This window comes from Pimephales promelas, chromosome 6 (assembly GCF_988280905.1).
Source record: "Pimephales promelas chromosome 6, fPimPro1.hap1.1, whole genome shotgun sequence".
Taxonomy (NCBI): Eukaryota; Metazoa; Chordata; class Actinopteri; order Cypriniformes; family Leuciscidae; genus Pimephales; species Pimephales promelas.
Window position 1 is genome coordinate 25,208,789 of NC_142774.1, and position 14,278 is coordinate 25,223,066.

The following is a 14,278-nucleotide window of genomic DNA, read 5'->3' on the forward strand; positions in this document are numbered from 1 at the left end:
GATATTTTGCTAAATAAACCTGTCCTGTTAGAGGAATTGCGCGACAACTTCATTATTTATTTTCCCCTCTGTATCGTCTCAGTGAGCTTTTGTGAAGTTTCACGCATGCGCAGTAAAGTAAATTTAGAAGTTTCTCATCCACACTGAAACGTCGGAAAACACCTGAAAACACTAGTGTGGACGGAGAGCGTTTTTAAACGAAAACCCCGTTTTCAAATATATCCAGATTAATGTGGACGTAGCCTGAGGAGGTGACCATAGACCTGGATTTTATGACTGACAGACAAAAACGGCTTGACCTAAAAATATGAAAATTGAAACTATAGCGGAAACAAAGAGACCTACATCTTGGATGCCCTTGAGGTAAGCTAAAACATAACAAAAATTAATTTCAACTATCCCTTTAAATCCTACCCAATACCAAAAATTAACAACTAGGCTATCTTACTAACTATTAATAAGCAGTAATTAGGAGTTTATTGGGGCAAAGGTCGCAGTTAATAGTTAATAGTGAGAATTGAACCCTTATCTAAGGTGTGGCCAAAATTGAATGAATTTCATCCATTTATTTAGGTGAGTTCAGCACCAATTTAGTCAACCAAAAGGCATTTCTGCTAACATACTTGTTGGTCTCAGAGGCGAGGGTCTGTTCTAGGAAGGCGTAAGAGGCCAGTGTGGATGTTACAGTGGCTGAGAGCTCAGTGCTTCTCCTCTTCAGCTCAAAACGCTCCTCCTCTGCCTGATTCAGCTGCTCCCTCAGCACTGACATCTCTGAACAAACACACACAGCAAAATCAAGCAAAAGCTCACCTTTGACTACACAGAGAATAAGCCAATTTAAAGTAAATCACTGTCACACCTGAAGTCATGATGGTCTGCTGCATCTTCAAGTCTGAAATCTGTTGACTGGCATCATGTAAGCTTGAACTCACGTGCTCTAGTTCATTTTCCATCTGGGGATTTACAGAAATTTAAGCGTTTAAAGAAAGACAGACTGCATTTAAAATAAATCCATAAAGTTCTTTGGATGGAGAATAAAAATATTTTGCATTCTTTTTTTTCAAATATATTTTCAGGTATATACATACTCTTAACGTTCACAACACAAAGCTTTCACCCCGTCTACCCATTTATTGAAACTAATGCTTTAGACAAACAATATATGCATATTGTATTTTAGTAAACATTTATTTTAACAAAAAGGGTTTATTTTATGGTTTTAGTTAACTATAATAACCCTGCATTTTACCCAACGCTTCTGACAGAGAATATCATTAGTTCAAGCGAGATGAAATTTACAATCTTCCCACAATAGAGTGCTGAAGTGATGACGTCACTTTGTAGGACAACTCGGAAGCTAGCGGCGCATGGGTTCCCTCGGTCGAAAAGTAATGCATTTTCCCCATAGACTTTTGGAAAAAAAAATAAAAATAAAAAAAAAAAAAATTGGCAAAAAATAAGATCTGTGTTTAACAAAGAGTTGTGACCCTTACACGTTTTGTCTATCAAGATAATCTTTACAAGTTAATCCAAAGTTTATACATTTTGAAGCCTATATAAAGATTTTAGAAAACACAATCAGACACAAAGTTTAAAAAAAACACAAGCAGGTTATAACTGTCATAGATCAAAATGTGAAAATATTTGGAGGCTTTGTTAACCACAGACCTTATTTCAGATGATTTAGCAAAAACCCATTCAAAAATCCCATAGGCTTTAGAGCGAGGGAACCGGGAGGGAACCTAACTCACTTCCGAGTGACGTCGTAACTTCAGCACTCTATCACAGCTTATTTTTATTGTTCTTTGCCATTTTGCTGAAGCTGAAGTTGTTAACTTGCTACTACAGTAACAAATGAACCAGATATTGACCTGATTGTCTGAACAAATGGATCTGATTTCTTCACTTGACTGAAATAAATGACAGAGCAGACATTCAGTCCTAAAGAAAAGCAAATTGGATTGATCATGTGCTGCAGGGCTGTATGACATACATTTCATAATACATTGCAAATCAATACAAGCGTATTGTCAGAGTCATGACTTTAAAGAATTAATCTGTAAAGTCTATGGAGATGCAGAAAAAAAGCTCAATAGTCTTTTGGTAAGTGTAGGAACCAATGACGTTATTTGTATTATGAGCAAGCAGCAGTGATGCCAGTGGAAAGTAAAAAAATCTCAATATCTACAAATCTTTGCATGCAAAAAGGCCCAATTTCAAAAGTCTAACAATCTATGAATCACAGCTAGCTCACAAATCAAGTCAGTCACTTAAACCAGGAAGCTTTCTCTTGGTAAATGTGGCTATTTTGATCCAGTTGTGAAATCTGCATGGGCAGAACCTTTGCCCTAAATGACTGGATTTCACCTGCCTCGCAAACAACGGTAAATGTGACCCTCTCAAAGTGAGATTTTAAAATCAAATATAACATCATTGGATCTGTTCCTCACAAATTTCGGTCTATTCTTCGCACACAGCGATCATATAGCTTTAGACTATTTTCTTGGTGGATTTGGGATTCTGTTTTAAGGTTTAACAGACATGGAACTGAGGATGAATAAATACTGATAGAATTTCAGTGGTAAATGCCTAACCAGGTTTCTCTCTTCCATAGCTCTATCTCTCATTGCCAGATGCTGCTTGCTGTGCTCCACGGCGGTGGTAGTCCTCTGATGGAGCTGGTGAAGCACTGGGTGTATCCTCTGAACCAGCTCTTGAGCCTTTCTCAGCTTCCCATGGAGGAAAGAAGGCAAATTTGTTACTTTGCTATTTAAAGGTTGCATGTCTTTGCATGTCATTTTCATTTTAATGTAAAGTCTTACCTCCGCTAACAAGCTCGTGTCATCTTCAAGCTTCCTTCTCAAATGGACATTTACTGCACTGATAGATTCCATGTAGGACTTGCTCAGATCAACCTTGGTTTACAAAATTCGCATTCAGAATACAAGGAAATGACACAAATTCAAGCATGCATTATGCAAAACAATCATGCCAAGACTGTCTGTGGTCACTCTTTCCCTGCCAGATTTTCCATCATTTATGACAACGCTTCCCTGCTTTCGCTGTTATGTGGCAGGGGGCGCTATTACACATTTTCTGAAATAGTACAGAATCACATATAAGCTAACGTGATCAAATATTCAACAACATGTAAATCAAAACTGCCCAGTGTTATCGTATAAAATGTTAAACCCATGAAGAGGACTATCTACTCCATGTATGTTTTGAATCCGATCTGGACAAAGTCTTTGAGAATTTTTTCTTTTTTTTTTTTTTCCATAAAATGTTTTCTGAAACGTTCCCACATTCAAGATTGGATAAAAAAATAATGATTTTTTTTTTTTTTAAAGCAGAGGCTCTGTTCTTCTTTTTGTTATATTGTATGTTCAGACATTCACACAACAAAATATTCTGGGGAGTGGGGACCATGAAAATTGTGAAATTGATTGGAGCAGGCTGGGAAAAAAAAAAAAAAACTCTGGCGGGGAAAGAGTTAAGCTAATGGGAACATTATACTTTCATATAAATTGAAGCAGTGATGCAAGCAATATGAGCAGACCAGTGATGGGTAGGCCAGTTTGAGGCCTGACATCAGTTCCTGATGAGACCCAATAGTGTGCTCCAGTTCGGCCACCTGAGCAGTATGGTAATTCCTCAGCTGCTGCGTTACACTGAAGGCCTGACAAACAAAAACAATTGAACAGAATAAGAGGATAGGCGAAGATCAGCAGCATATTCATTAAATAAATCTTGTGTTCTTAAGCTTCAGCAAAACCAATAAAATGTCATCTCACCGCTTCCTTCTCCATTATAGAATCATTCATGCGATGTCTCATGTCTTTTATCTTCTGCTCCATCCTATGGAGTGTTTCCTTGTACCTCCCATAAAGGGACTTCATCTGACTGGCCTACATAACACAGACTTATTATTATGAGCTATGAGTCCTTTGCAAGTACCTTCTATGAAGCTCTTTGACTTACCTGTCGAGATAAAGTTTCCTGATCAACATTAACAGTATTTCCAATCTGTTTCATTTTGAAGATGGCATCCTCTGTGCTTGACTTAAATGAATTCTGTAGAAGAATGATAACATTAAGCATTTTCATTTTTAAATGTAAGTGTAGCTTTGAAAAATTAAGAGAAATGCCTCACCATCCCAACCCGCATTGATTGAATGCTGTTAAATAAACTTTGAAGAACCTCCTGATCATGCTCAAGACTCTGAATTCTCTCCAGTGCTGTCCCATACAAATCTCTGTATGTCCCATTCTGGCAAATAAAGACAAGATAAAAGAAAAGTCAAAAAGAAATATTCAGTGTTTTTTTGTTGTTGTTGTTTTTTTTAAAGGGGTGATGAACTGAGAAATCAAATTTTCCTTGAGCTTTAGACATCTAAGAGGTCATCACATTATAAAAATATTCTGTAAGTTTCAGAACTGAAAACGTCCTTATTAGTCCATTAAAAGCTTTTATTGACACCAGCCCCAGCAAACGACTCGTTTTTAAAAGTTGGGAACTATGACGACAAAGAGGATAAAACGCCACCCCCGCAGAAGAAGATCAACTGCTACTTCAACACGGCCGGTTTAGCCCCGCCCACCGATTATCGCATTACACGCAATCGCGCATAGCTAAATAACATAGGCCTACCTCGTGATGACAAACTGGATCGATCTACCGAGCAATACAGAATATTGTGCAGTCCCTGGTTGTGAAAGAAGACAGTCGCTGCATACAGTAAGCTTCCTCTGGATTCCAATAGGACTGCATGGATAAACTTTATTTTTAATGACGTTCCAACTGATGAGGGTAAAACATCGTCATCTGTTCTCTTCATTTCACTGAGGATTGTCCTGTAAACAAGACTGGATTTGCTGACCAGACCGATTAAGAGTAAAGAACGGTGCTGTATCGTCTATATTGGATCTGACAGGAATTGTGCAACACACAGACTCTTGGTCGAATCATTCCGGTTGCCTTTTTACAACATTGGACGTTTCAAAACAATATCCCACAAGTGCATCGACGGGACTCATTATAATACGCAAAACAGTTATCCACTCACAGCAATGGGCGTTTACTTCCAAGTCTTCAGTGCAAGACGCCCATAAAAAATGCAGCGTTTTTCAGGTAGGCTAAAAACTTGGATACAAAAATAGCCTATTACTTATTCATTTGGATGTTTTTGAATGCAAAAACCGAGCGAACGTCATAAGTTGACCTCAGACAACAATATAATAACATTTAAAAAGCCAGTTCATGACCCCTTTAACAGAAAGGTTTTTGTGGAGCTTTGATTGTTCCTCCGGCTGAGTAATCTCACTGGTCCAAAAATCCTCCTCTGCACAGTCTATTTGACAAAAAGTGTTTCAATAGGCAGCTTAGCACGGCACTGAACTTTCGGCGGTCAGAAAAATTACTTGGAAATATGGCTAAAAATATTATCAAAATATTTTTTCCCATTTCACTCTATGTCCATCCATATTTGTCACAATATTAATTTCATACAATTAATGGGGAAGGAAATGAATTCCACATGTTTGTTAGACTTTAGGAATAAATGTAAACATTATTGTCGTTTTATTTTATACATATTTATAATTAAAAATCATGTCTAATGAAATAAATAGATAAAACATGATCGACTTAATGGTTTAAAATGTAATAGATCTGCATAATAAATTGTTAAAAGATTGCAATCCTATTAAATGACAACGAACGGCTAGGTCTACTAACCCTTTGACAAATACAATCACAGCTGAACATTCAAATCTACGTTGGCGCTGCCGTTGACCAAGAGAGAGCAGCTGTCATGTATAGGTAAGAAACAGCTTCAAAAACAATATTTTTTGACCACACATCGTCATAATATCTATAACAATAAATCTAATTATCTATAACAATAAATCAAATTATCACAGAAGTACTGGGATAAAGGTTTATAGCTCCTTAAATAAATGATTTTGAATTCATTTATTTCATTTTTTCAAAATTAAAGTTACAATATGCAGGATTTTTCACCACCAGTGGTCACGAACCTCTTACAATAACACAGGCGTATACTAATGACGTATATCCCGCATTAAGCGGAATTATGGATCTTGTCAAACTGATGATTCTTTTATGGATGAGTTAATACATTGATGTTTTTAACATGACTGTGGTATGAAGCAGAGCACGCTTGCTAGACGTATACCAGCACCACACGCAACACGACTCCTGCGTATTTAGAGGAATAAGGACATTTCATTCTACCAAACTATACACAAGTGCTGAATTAATACTCCCACGGAATTAAACTTGAGGTAACGCAGCGCTGTTTCACTTGATCTAACAGTTACACTATCACACTAAATAGGGGGTGGTTGTGGGGTGGGGGTAACACGGATATGACGCCATTGATTGGCGACTCCTCACCCCTGCTCACACGTTTCATAATACTGAAGTTTATTACCAGGTTTCCCTGGTAAAAAAAAATTTAAAAAAAAATAAATAAAAAAAAAAATCGCAGTTTTATCATGATTTACAAATAGTTGGAAACATTTGGGATATTTTAAGTAATCAATCAACTAAACAAAATATATAATATTGGCCTAGTGATTTTTGTAATTTTACTGCAAAAATCTAGCCTGGCTAACGCCAGACCACGTATCATTGAGAGGTAGACATGAGGTGTTTCTCAATGTCAAGGATACTTCCTTGGCAGGACGGGTCCTTCCAAGTCATTTCCTTCAGAGGCTAGGCAAGGGTCCTCTTTAGCGTTCGGAGAACATGTAAATGGAACAGGCTAGCAAGTGCACGTCATTGCGTCATTACATCAGTGAAAGGTCCGCTTCGGCGCTGCAAAAATCATTGTGCTGGTGTACTGCACTGTTTAAATACACTTGACAGTCCTTATTTTGTCTTGTCAGTCCTCATAGAAATAAATAAATAAAGGGATAATGTATAACCAGGCGGTTGTTATAGTGAATACAACCCCGCAAACTCTAAAGCAGAGGGGTCTTGATCAGCCGGTTGTATTCGCTGTAACAACCGCCTCGCTATACATTTTCCCACTTATAACATGGCTACCTACCAAATAAATCAATAATTTGACACAAAATATTGATTTAAAAAGGAGTTTATTCATTCAAAAACGATTATTACCGGAGTTAACAGAACTACCTCCATAGCAACATGATCTAGCTGTTAAAACACATGCAATTGTAAAATATGTGACCAACAAAAAAGGCTATGAAGTAAAAATTAAAAAGTTAATCACCAGTAAAAGGGAACAGCTTTAAATCCCCTCAGCAAATTTGAGCCGATATGTTAAATAGTTTAACAAACATTAAATAAATGGCTAAACTGAAATTATACTTGCTACATTTGAAAGCATATTGCCGTTATCACTCCGACTCCGCTAACGGTCGACATTTGGTCGACATTTTTTATTTTTTGAACAAGATAGCAAAGCTGCGCATAGGATTGTGGGTGATTTAAGAGCGCGAAGGCTACACATATGCATCCTTTCCTGTGTATGGGATATTTTCCTAACGAAGGACTCAGTCCTTGGTTGAAATTCTGAGGATCCTCGACATTGGAACAGTCCTTCGACGGACGTCGATGACGTAGCATCCTCGAAATTCCGGCTTCCGAGGATCCTTCCTTGACATTGAGAAACGCCTATGGTCTGGAAACTACATGTTCATTTTCTCGTATTTGAGGCGTGGTTTACGAATGCCCAGAGCCGTATTATTGGGTGCTACGGTTGTCTATCAAATGTGCCTGTACGTCTATCAAATACGCCTGTGCTCTCTCCCCATTCTGTGATTGGTTCCCTATAATCGGGGGAATATTTGGTTCATGGTGTCCAGGCTGCCTAGCAGCATGAATAAAATCGTGCTGCGGCAAGGCAGCATGGGGAAACCCAAGCTAGCAAAAATCCAGCATATTGTACCTTTAAATATTTAAAAAAAAAAATTAATAGACAGCAGCTATTAACATTTTGTTAGAACCTCTAGCCTAGTAAATTAAATGTTATTTTGTTCAGTTGTCTATTCTGAATCGAGCAAGAATCATGATCCGTTTTAAACAAAAAACAGTAGGTCTCATTCGCTAATAATCGTATTTGTAGATAAAAAAATCGTTTTAATTCACAACATGCTCATACCCAGACTAAGCACATGAATTTATTCCTAACATTGTTCTGATGTTAGTGAATTTGAAGTACTCTAAATGAGCGATAGCCTGACCTAGCCTGACGGGCACGTAACTTACATTCGCCGCCTGACTCATTTGAGTATTCATGTGCGGCGGCTCGCCGACAGCAACAGCTGGCTGTTTTGAATGAGACGACCCGGTTACTGTGAACGGGGAGCGCTTTATGAACATTCTGTGACGCGCAAGCAGCGCCGTGGACAGTGTGTCTGTTAAGAGTGAGCGCTCGTGGGCGGGCACGTTACTTACACGCATAACCTGATTTATACGACTCAAGGTTGAACTGGCCGTGTGACAAAGCGGGCATAAAGGGCGTCGCACACCGGACGAGAAGCGCCACGCCAGGACAACTCCAGGTATCGCACACCAGACGTGCACTTTCTCATCAGTGAATAGCCAGCAATATTGTTATGTTTAATGACATTATGAAATGAAGATAATGTCTGTTCTATGTTATGATTGTACTGTACAATTAAATACAATCTGAGTCTGCAGTCTGAAAACTTTACCTCAGAGCACCCGTTTACTGAATGAATTGAGAATCTCACCTGAAAATCCAATAACATCAGCAATTGTCATTTAAGCAGCTGATTTCTGTAAATGAATGCAAAACTAAATATATATTGCAGCATAGGTCGAAGTCAGGATTCATTAGCAACGATTTGAGACAAAAAAAAAAAGAATTTAAAATTTTATATGAAACTATGTAAACGGCGCTCTGTGGCGCAGTAGGATTTTGAACACGGCCCTGGCCGCCGCGGACAGACGCCAAATGGCGCCGCCGGTGTGTGTACACTCATAGAGAATAATGTGTTCGAATTTTAAAGATGTGGCACTGCGCTACGCGGTGCTGAGCTTCTCGTCCGGTGTGTGACCTCCTTAAGATGGCCTGGAGCGCGAGTTCGCGGGTGAATTTAATAACGCGGAGCGTTGTTAACCAATTGATCCATATTATAAGGCGCACTGTCGTTTTTTGAGAAAATTAAAGGCTTTTAAGTGTGCCTTATAGTGCGGAAAATACGGTAGTCATTTGCATAAAACACGCACAAACCATCTCGATATGGTTAGGGCCTTTCCAACAGCATTTTGTTGCTCTCGTCAAAATTTCCGCTGTTTGCAAACACACTCTCGCCAGATCATCGAGCAATGCCAAGATACAAAAAGAAATGTTTGTTAAAAAAATATAAAAGGATATTAAGATATTTTTAATAATTCTTGACTTACAGGCATGCAAACTTGGAGCAAAAAAATGCTATTTTCCATTCTATATCACCGTTGGCATGTATCGCAACAAAGATTGCTAAAATCAGTAGATTAAAATAATAGATCTACTAATCTCTGTGTAAAAATTACATAATGATGATGTTGCAATCTTTCTAAAATCATTTTTATCCCCCTGGAATTTAAATCTCAGGTGAAAAGTTTAATTTTGACCCCAATCCACAAAATAGTAGATTACTCAGTAAAAACACATTCATGACATTTAATATTTTGGCTTTCATCACTATTTATCTTTGTTTTTTCTTCAGAAAAAATATCAACAAAATCCAAAATTTTAACTGGGGAAGTTTCCGCAATTTGGTTGATCATTGCCATCATACTTAAATACAACGCATGTTAGTTGTAGGGCTCTTACCTGTCTGAGCTCAGTGTGGTCCGTCTGGATAAGTTTCTCTCTGAGATCAGATGGAGAAGCGTCTTTGCTCGGATTATGTGCCCGTGCAGAAGTGAGCTGCTGGGAAAGAACCTCCACCATGACGAGTGTTGAAGTCAGTCTCTGCTCCAGCTCTGATCTAGACAAATGCTCCAGATTTCCAGGAGTAAGGCTTCAAAGAAAAGGTCACACAGACAATATAGATCACATCAACAGAGTCAATGATTCATGCTAATCTGCTTATCTTAACTTACTTCCACAGCAGAGAGTCCGTTGAAGTGCTGGCATCAGATACATAAACTTCCTTCAAAATCTCCATGGCTCCTGAAGTATTAACACTCCGCTCCATCAGTTGAACTGGGGTTCTCCACACACAAGCGCTACGCATCGCAATTGGAGAAGTGCCCACCAAGGCATTGTGTTGATTCACTTGTTCTGTAGCTGGAACAACCACCTTTCCTGACGCAGCCATTAACAGTTCAGCCATCTTTATGAGCTGTTCCTGTAGAGGCCCATTGCCCACAATAGGAGAGGCATTCAACAGCTTATGATGGTCTGCAGAAGCCCGATTAGTTTCCACACCCTTTTTTTTGGGTGGGTCTGGAGGAACAGGTGTATAGCTCAAAGCATTGGCCAGGGATGTGGAGTTCAAGAGTGGAGGCGGCATGGGACTCTCCGGGAGTTCAGGCCACAGATGGCTCAATAAGTTCTCAGCTGTGTGGTTATTCAAAATACTCCTGCTTAGGGTGGGCGTCTTTGGAGTGCACGGATTTGTCAGAACAAGAGCACTAGGAAGATCTTGATGAACAGAGACAGCTTCACCAGATCTATTACACAACCGCATTACTTCAATCTCTGGGTGGCTCTCCCCATCCTTTAAATCCAGTGTCTTATCTTTGAGAACGCTGGCTTTATGGGCAACATTTTCAAAAGAGGCACCTTGAGGACAAAGAATTTCCTCAGAGAGTGAAACTTCCATGGTCCTTTCTGGCAGAAACTGTTGATCAAGATGCTCCACATTCTTTTCAGTCGTGACAGAAGAGTCATCCTTGGGCAATTTAAGCTTGTCATTATTATCACTTAACAGTACAGCATTTGTACTTTCCATTTTATATTCACTATTCAGTGCTGACAAGTGTTGGCTTGACTCCTTGCTAGCAACGGTCTTTGATGCTTCCATTTCATGGCATGTTACTGATTCATATATTTTCTCTATGTTTCCAATTGTCGATGTTGTAGAACAAATTGTATTTCCCGATTTTTCCAAAATACCTGCTGAAGAAAACCGTGACTTGGAACAGGCCTCATTTTCAGGGCTTGATATATTTAGGACCTGTAACTGTTCTTTAGTATGGCAGTACATGTGGTCAACATGCTCTTGTTCAGATGCCAAAGCTGCAAAGCTTTGGCCATCATTTTCACTGATATCATTCAAACAAAGCAGACTTTGTTCTTCACAAAGATTCTCCTTGAGCACAGACATTTCTAACACGTTGGATACATCAGCTATTTCTATTTCAACCCCAGAACAACACAAGCCTTTAAATGTGACCTCTCCTTCTCTGGTGAACACACCATGACATCCTTCAGAAAGATCAGTGTTCTTGTGATTGTTTAGATTGACTGTATTTTTAGGCTTGCACGGAGTACCTCCGATGTCTTCGAGAGTTGACTGAGAAGCGTCATCAGCATTGACTGTACTGATAGTGTTACTATCTTCACATAAGGACACATGGTTCTTCCAAATACAGTAAGAATGGCCCAAAGGTTGAGGGTTTACAGATTCCTCCACTGTGTCCACTTTAGAAACAGGAGTATTTTTACATTGTGAGTGATTTCCTGATGTTAGATCCTTTGTTAGAATCGATTCATTAGAGATGGGTGAGCAATCTGAAACCTGAATCTCTCCACCTAAGCACATGAGGGATTTGAATGTGACATTTCCCAGCTCACAGGTAGAAACCTCTTCCCCCTGATACAGCATGGATGAGGAATTTGAACAAGTCGACCTGCTCCTATAATAGTATGGATGATCAACATGCTCGGGACTGGTCTGATTATCCTCTGTGCCCTCGGCTTCAGCAGTTTCATTTGGGTCAAGTGGGACATTATCCTCCAGTGTCAGACGACTGATGAGAACAGACTCATCTGACTTCACGGGTTCATCCTCAACTACCACTTCTCCTTCAAGACACACAAAGGATTTTAATATGACATCCTGATGTTCATCAGTGGCGCCAACAACTTGCCCATCATTTTGGACCTCTGTTGTAGTAGTTAAGCTTGGGTTTTCATCAGGGACAACTTCAGGCTGTTGGAAATAGAAATATCATAATAGTAAAATTGCTCATTTTTATTATTATGAACTAGACATCACAGAAGGTGGAAAGATAAAGCAAGTGATTGAAGGAATGACTTCATACCTTCATTTTAGGCTCCGTCTCATGCACTGACACAGGTTTAAGCATCAAAGCTGGCGTGTCCTGCAAATTAAGCAGTTCATTCTGTACATCTCTGAATGGGACTCTATCTGATCTGGGCTGAAATACAGAACAAAAACCTTTATTCCAAGGGCTCAGACTGTCATACTGATGGTAGGAACAATAGATTCATTTTTATAGTTAAAATATGGGCATGTGGTACTCACGTTTGACAAGCCACTGACATATGACATGTTTTTAGATTAATATCTGCAATCAATCACACAATAGTTAAGCAGAGGTCACGATGCAAGATGATTCAACTAAGTTAGCAAACAAAAAACAACATTATAATTTTCCAGTATCATCATCAAGTAAACACAACATAGGTTAAATCAGCAGTTTTTAAAAGTCACGTTGATTTCATTTTGACAAGAGTTTGATGAATATGGAAATAGAACATATCATAAGCAAACAACAGTAATAAGTACATCTTTAAGGAATGTTAGATCTATATAAACACTTTTATATATAAATCTTGCTTACATTAACTACAAGCAGAGATAACTAGGCTACATTGCTCTGAAGTTAAATATACAATTAAATGAAGACTTCAGATGCAAGTCCTGTGTAACTTTTTTTCTTTAATATTAACATTTTATCAGGCTCCTATGTATATGTTTCTACTTGTACTGTACATGATGACTGAGTCTGGGATTTAGTGAGTTTGAAGTGAAAGTATTTGATAAAATTGAACTAACGTTAGATGCTCTCCGCAATATGTGGAGAGCGCATCCACTCAATGTTATTATCTCATGTTTGACATAGGTGGCTTTTGCATCAGAGGTCTTTATAAATTGCACACATTTCTCATATCTTATTAAAGGGATAACGTTATTCCATCAAAAAAATTTAAATTCTGGTATCATTTACTCACCCTCAAGTTGTTGCAAATCTGTACGAGTTTCTTCTCGATTGGAAACAAACAGTTGTTTGACACCATTGACTTTCATAGTAGAAAAAACAAAAAATACAATTGAAGTCAACGGTGCCAAAGTTCTTCTAGTTTCACATCTTTTTTTGTGTTCGGCAGAAGAAATAAACTTACAGGTTTGCAACAACTTGAGGGTGAGTAAATGATGACAGAATTTTCATTTTTGGGTGGAGTATCCCTAGCGACATTATTGAAATGAGGCTATCGTTAACAGTGAGTACATTTTTAAGTAGTTTTGCTGTTTGTTATCTGTATAGATATATTTTAGCATTAAGACATAAACAACACTGATTGCATCCTCAAATGTCAACTTTGGCGGTGTCTCAACGCCTAACGTTAGCCAGTCCAGCAGACTGTCAAATGCGCCTATCAAATGCTGCTTAAATACGGTTCAGGTAACTTTAGGTAACGTTAGGTGAGTTAAGTTAACTCGGTAACTTAAGTTCTGAAACATTCTTTATCTTGCAGATTAATAAAATAAATTAGACAAACGAAATCGACAACACAGATTATTATTAATGATTACATTAATAATAAATTATGTTCCTTCTTTAATTCTTACCTTTGAGTCTCATAAGCGCTTGACGTTAGTAGCTACTTATTTTGATTCTGACTTGAGTAACGTTACTATTATAAGCACACAATGTTATCGACTTAACCGCCAATACGACGTTCAAAATAAAACGCACATACACCTCATTGGGTAAAAACACCACGTGACTTCCGGAAACGTTCTTCTTCTTTGGTTTATTGGAAATGCGCGCATGCCATGTGCAAAGTGCCAGCTACTGGACTGTTGTGAAATCATTATTTTCTTTTATTTCTTCTTAGTAGTGCACTCTTTCTTCTTGTTTTTTGTTTTGTTTGTTTTTTTACGAATCATAGAACATTATTTGCACAACATAGAATGAGGACTGCTATCGCGTTTGCTATTATGGAGGATTGGACGTTTTATTTTCCTGTTTTACAGTTCTCCAACCGCCCCCTGGAGGTTATCGTCCGTTATTAGA

General features: G+C 38.4%; 1 protein-coding gene across 1 annotated transcript in view; it reads right to left on the bottom strand.

The window, feature by feature from the left end:
• spag5 (sperm associated antigen 5) overlaps positions 1 to 13,987 on the bottom strand; it is a 33,628-nt gene extending 19,641 nt beyond the window's left edge. Inside the window, exons 1-13 of the mRNA XM_039694510.2 lie at positions 13,831 to 13,987; positions 12,502 to 12,544; positions 12,278 to 12,394; positions 10,109 to 12,165; positions 9,837 to 10,026; positions 4,154 to 4,270; positions 3,982 to 4,074; positions 3,795 to 3,908; positions 3,560 to 3,679; positions 2,823 to 2,915; positions 2,595 to 2,729; positions 860 to 953; positions 624 to 771 (exon numbers count right to left, since the gene is read on the bottom strand). Of these exons, the coding sequence (XP_039550444.2) occupies positions 624 to 771; positions 860 to 953; positions 2,595 to 2,729; positions 2,823 to 2,915; positions 3,560 to 3,679; positions 3,795 to 3,908; positions 3,982 to 4,074; positions 4,154 to 4,270; positions 9,837 to 10,026; positions 10,109 to 12,165; positions 12,278 to 12,394; positions 12,502 to 12,528 (3,305 nt within the window). The 5' untranslated portion in view covers positions 12,529 to 12,544; positions 13,831 to 13,987. The remainder of the gene's footprint in view (positions 1 to 623; positions 772 to 859; positions 954 to 2,594; positions 2,730 to 2,822; positions 2,916 to 3,559; positions 3,680 to 3,794; positions 3,909 to 3,981; positions 4,075 to 4,153; positions 4,271 to 9,836; positions 10,027 to 10,108; positions 12,166 to 12,277; positions 12,395 to 12,501; positions 12,545 to 13,830) is intronic.
• Positions 13,988 to 14,278: the final 291 nt, after the last annotated feature.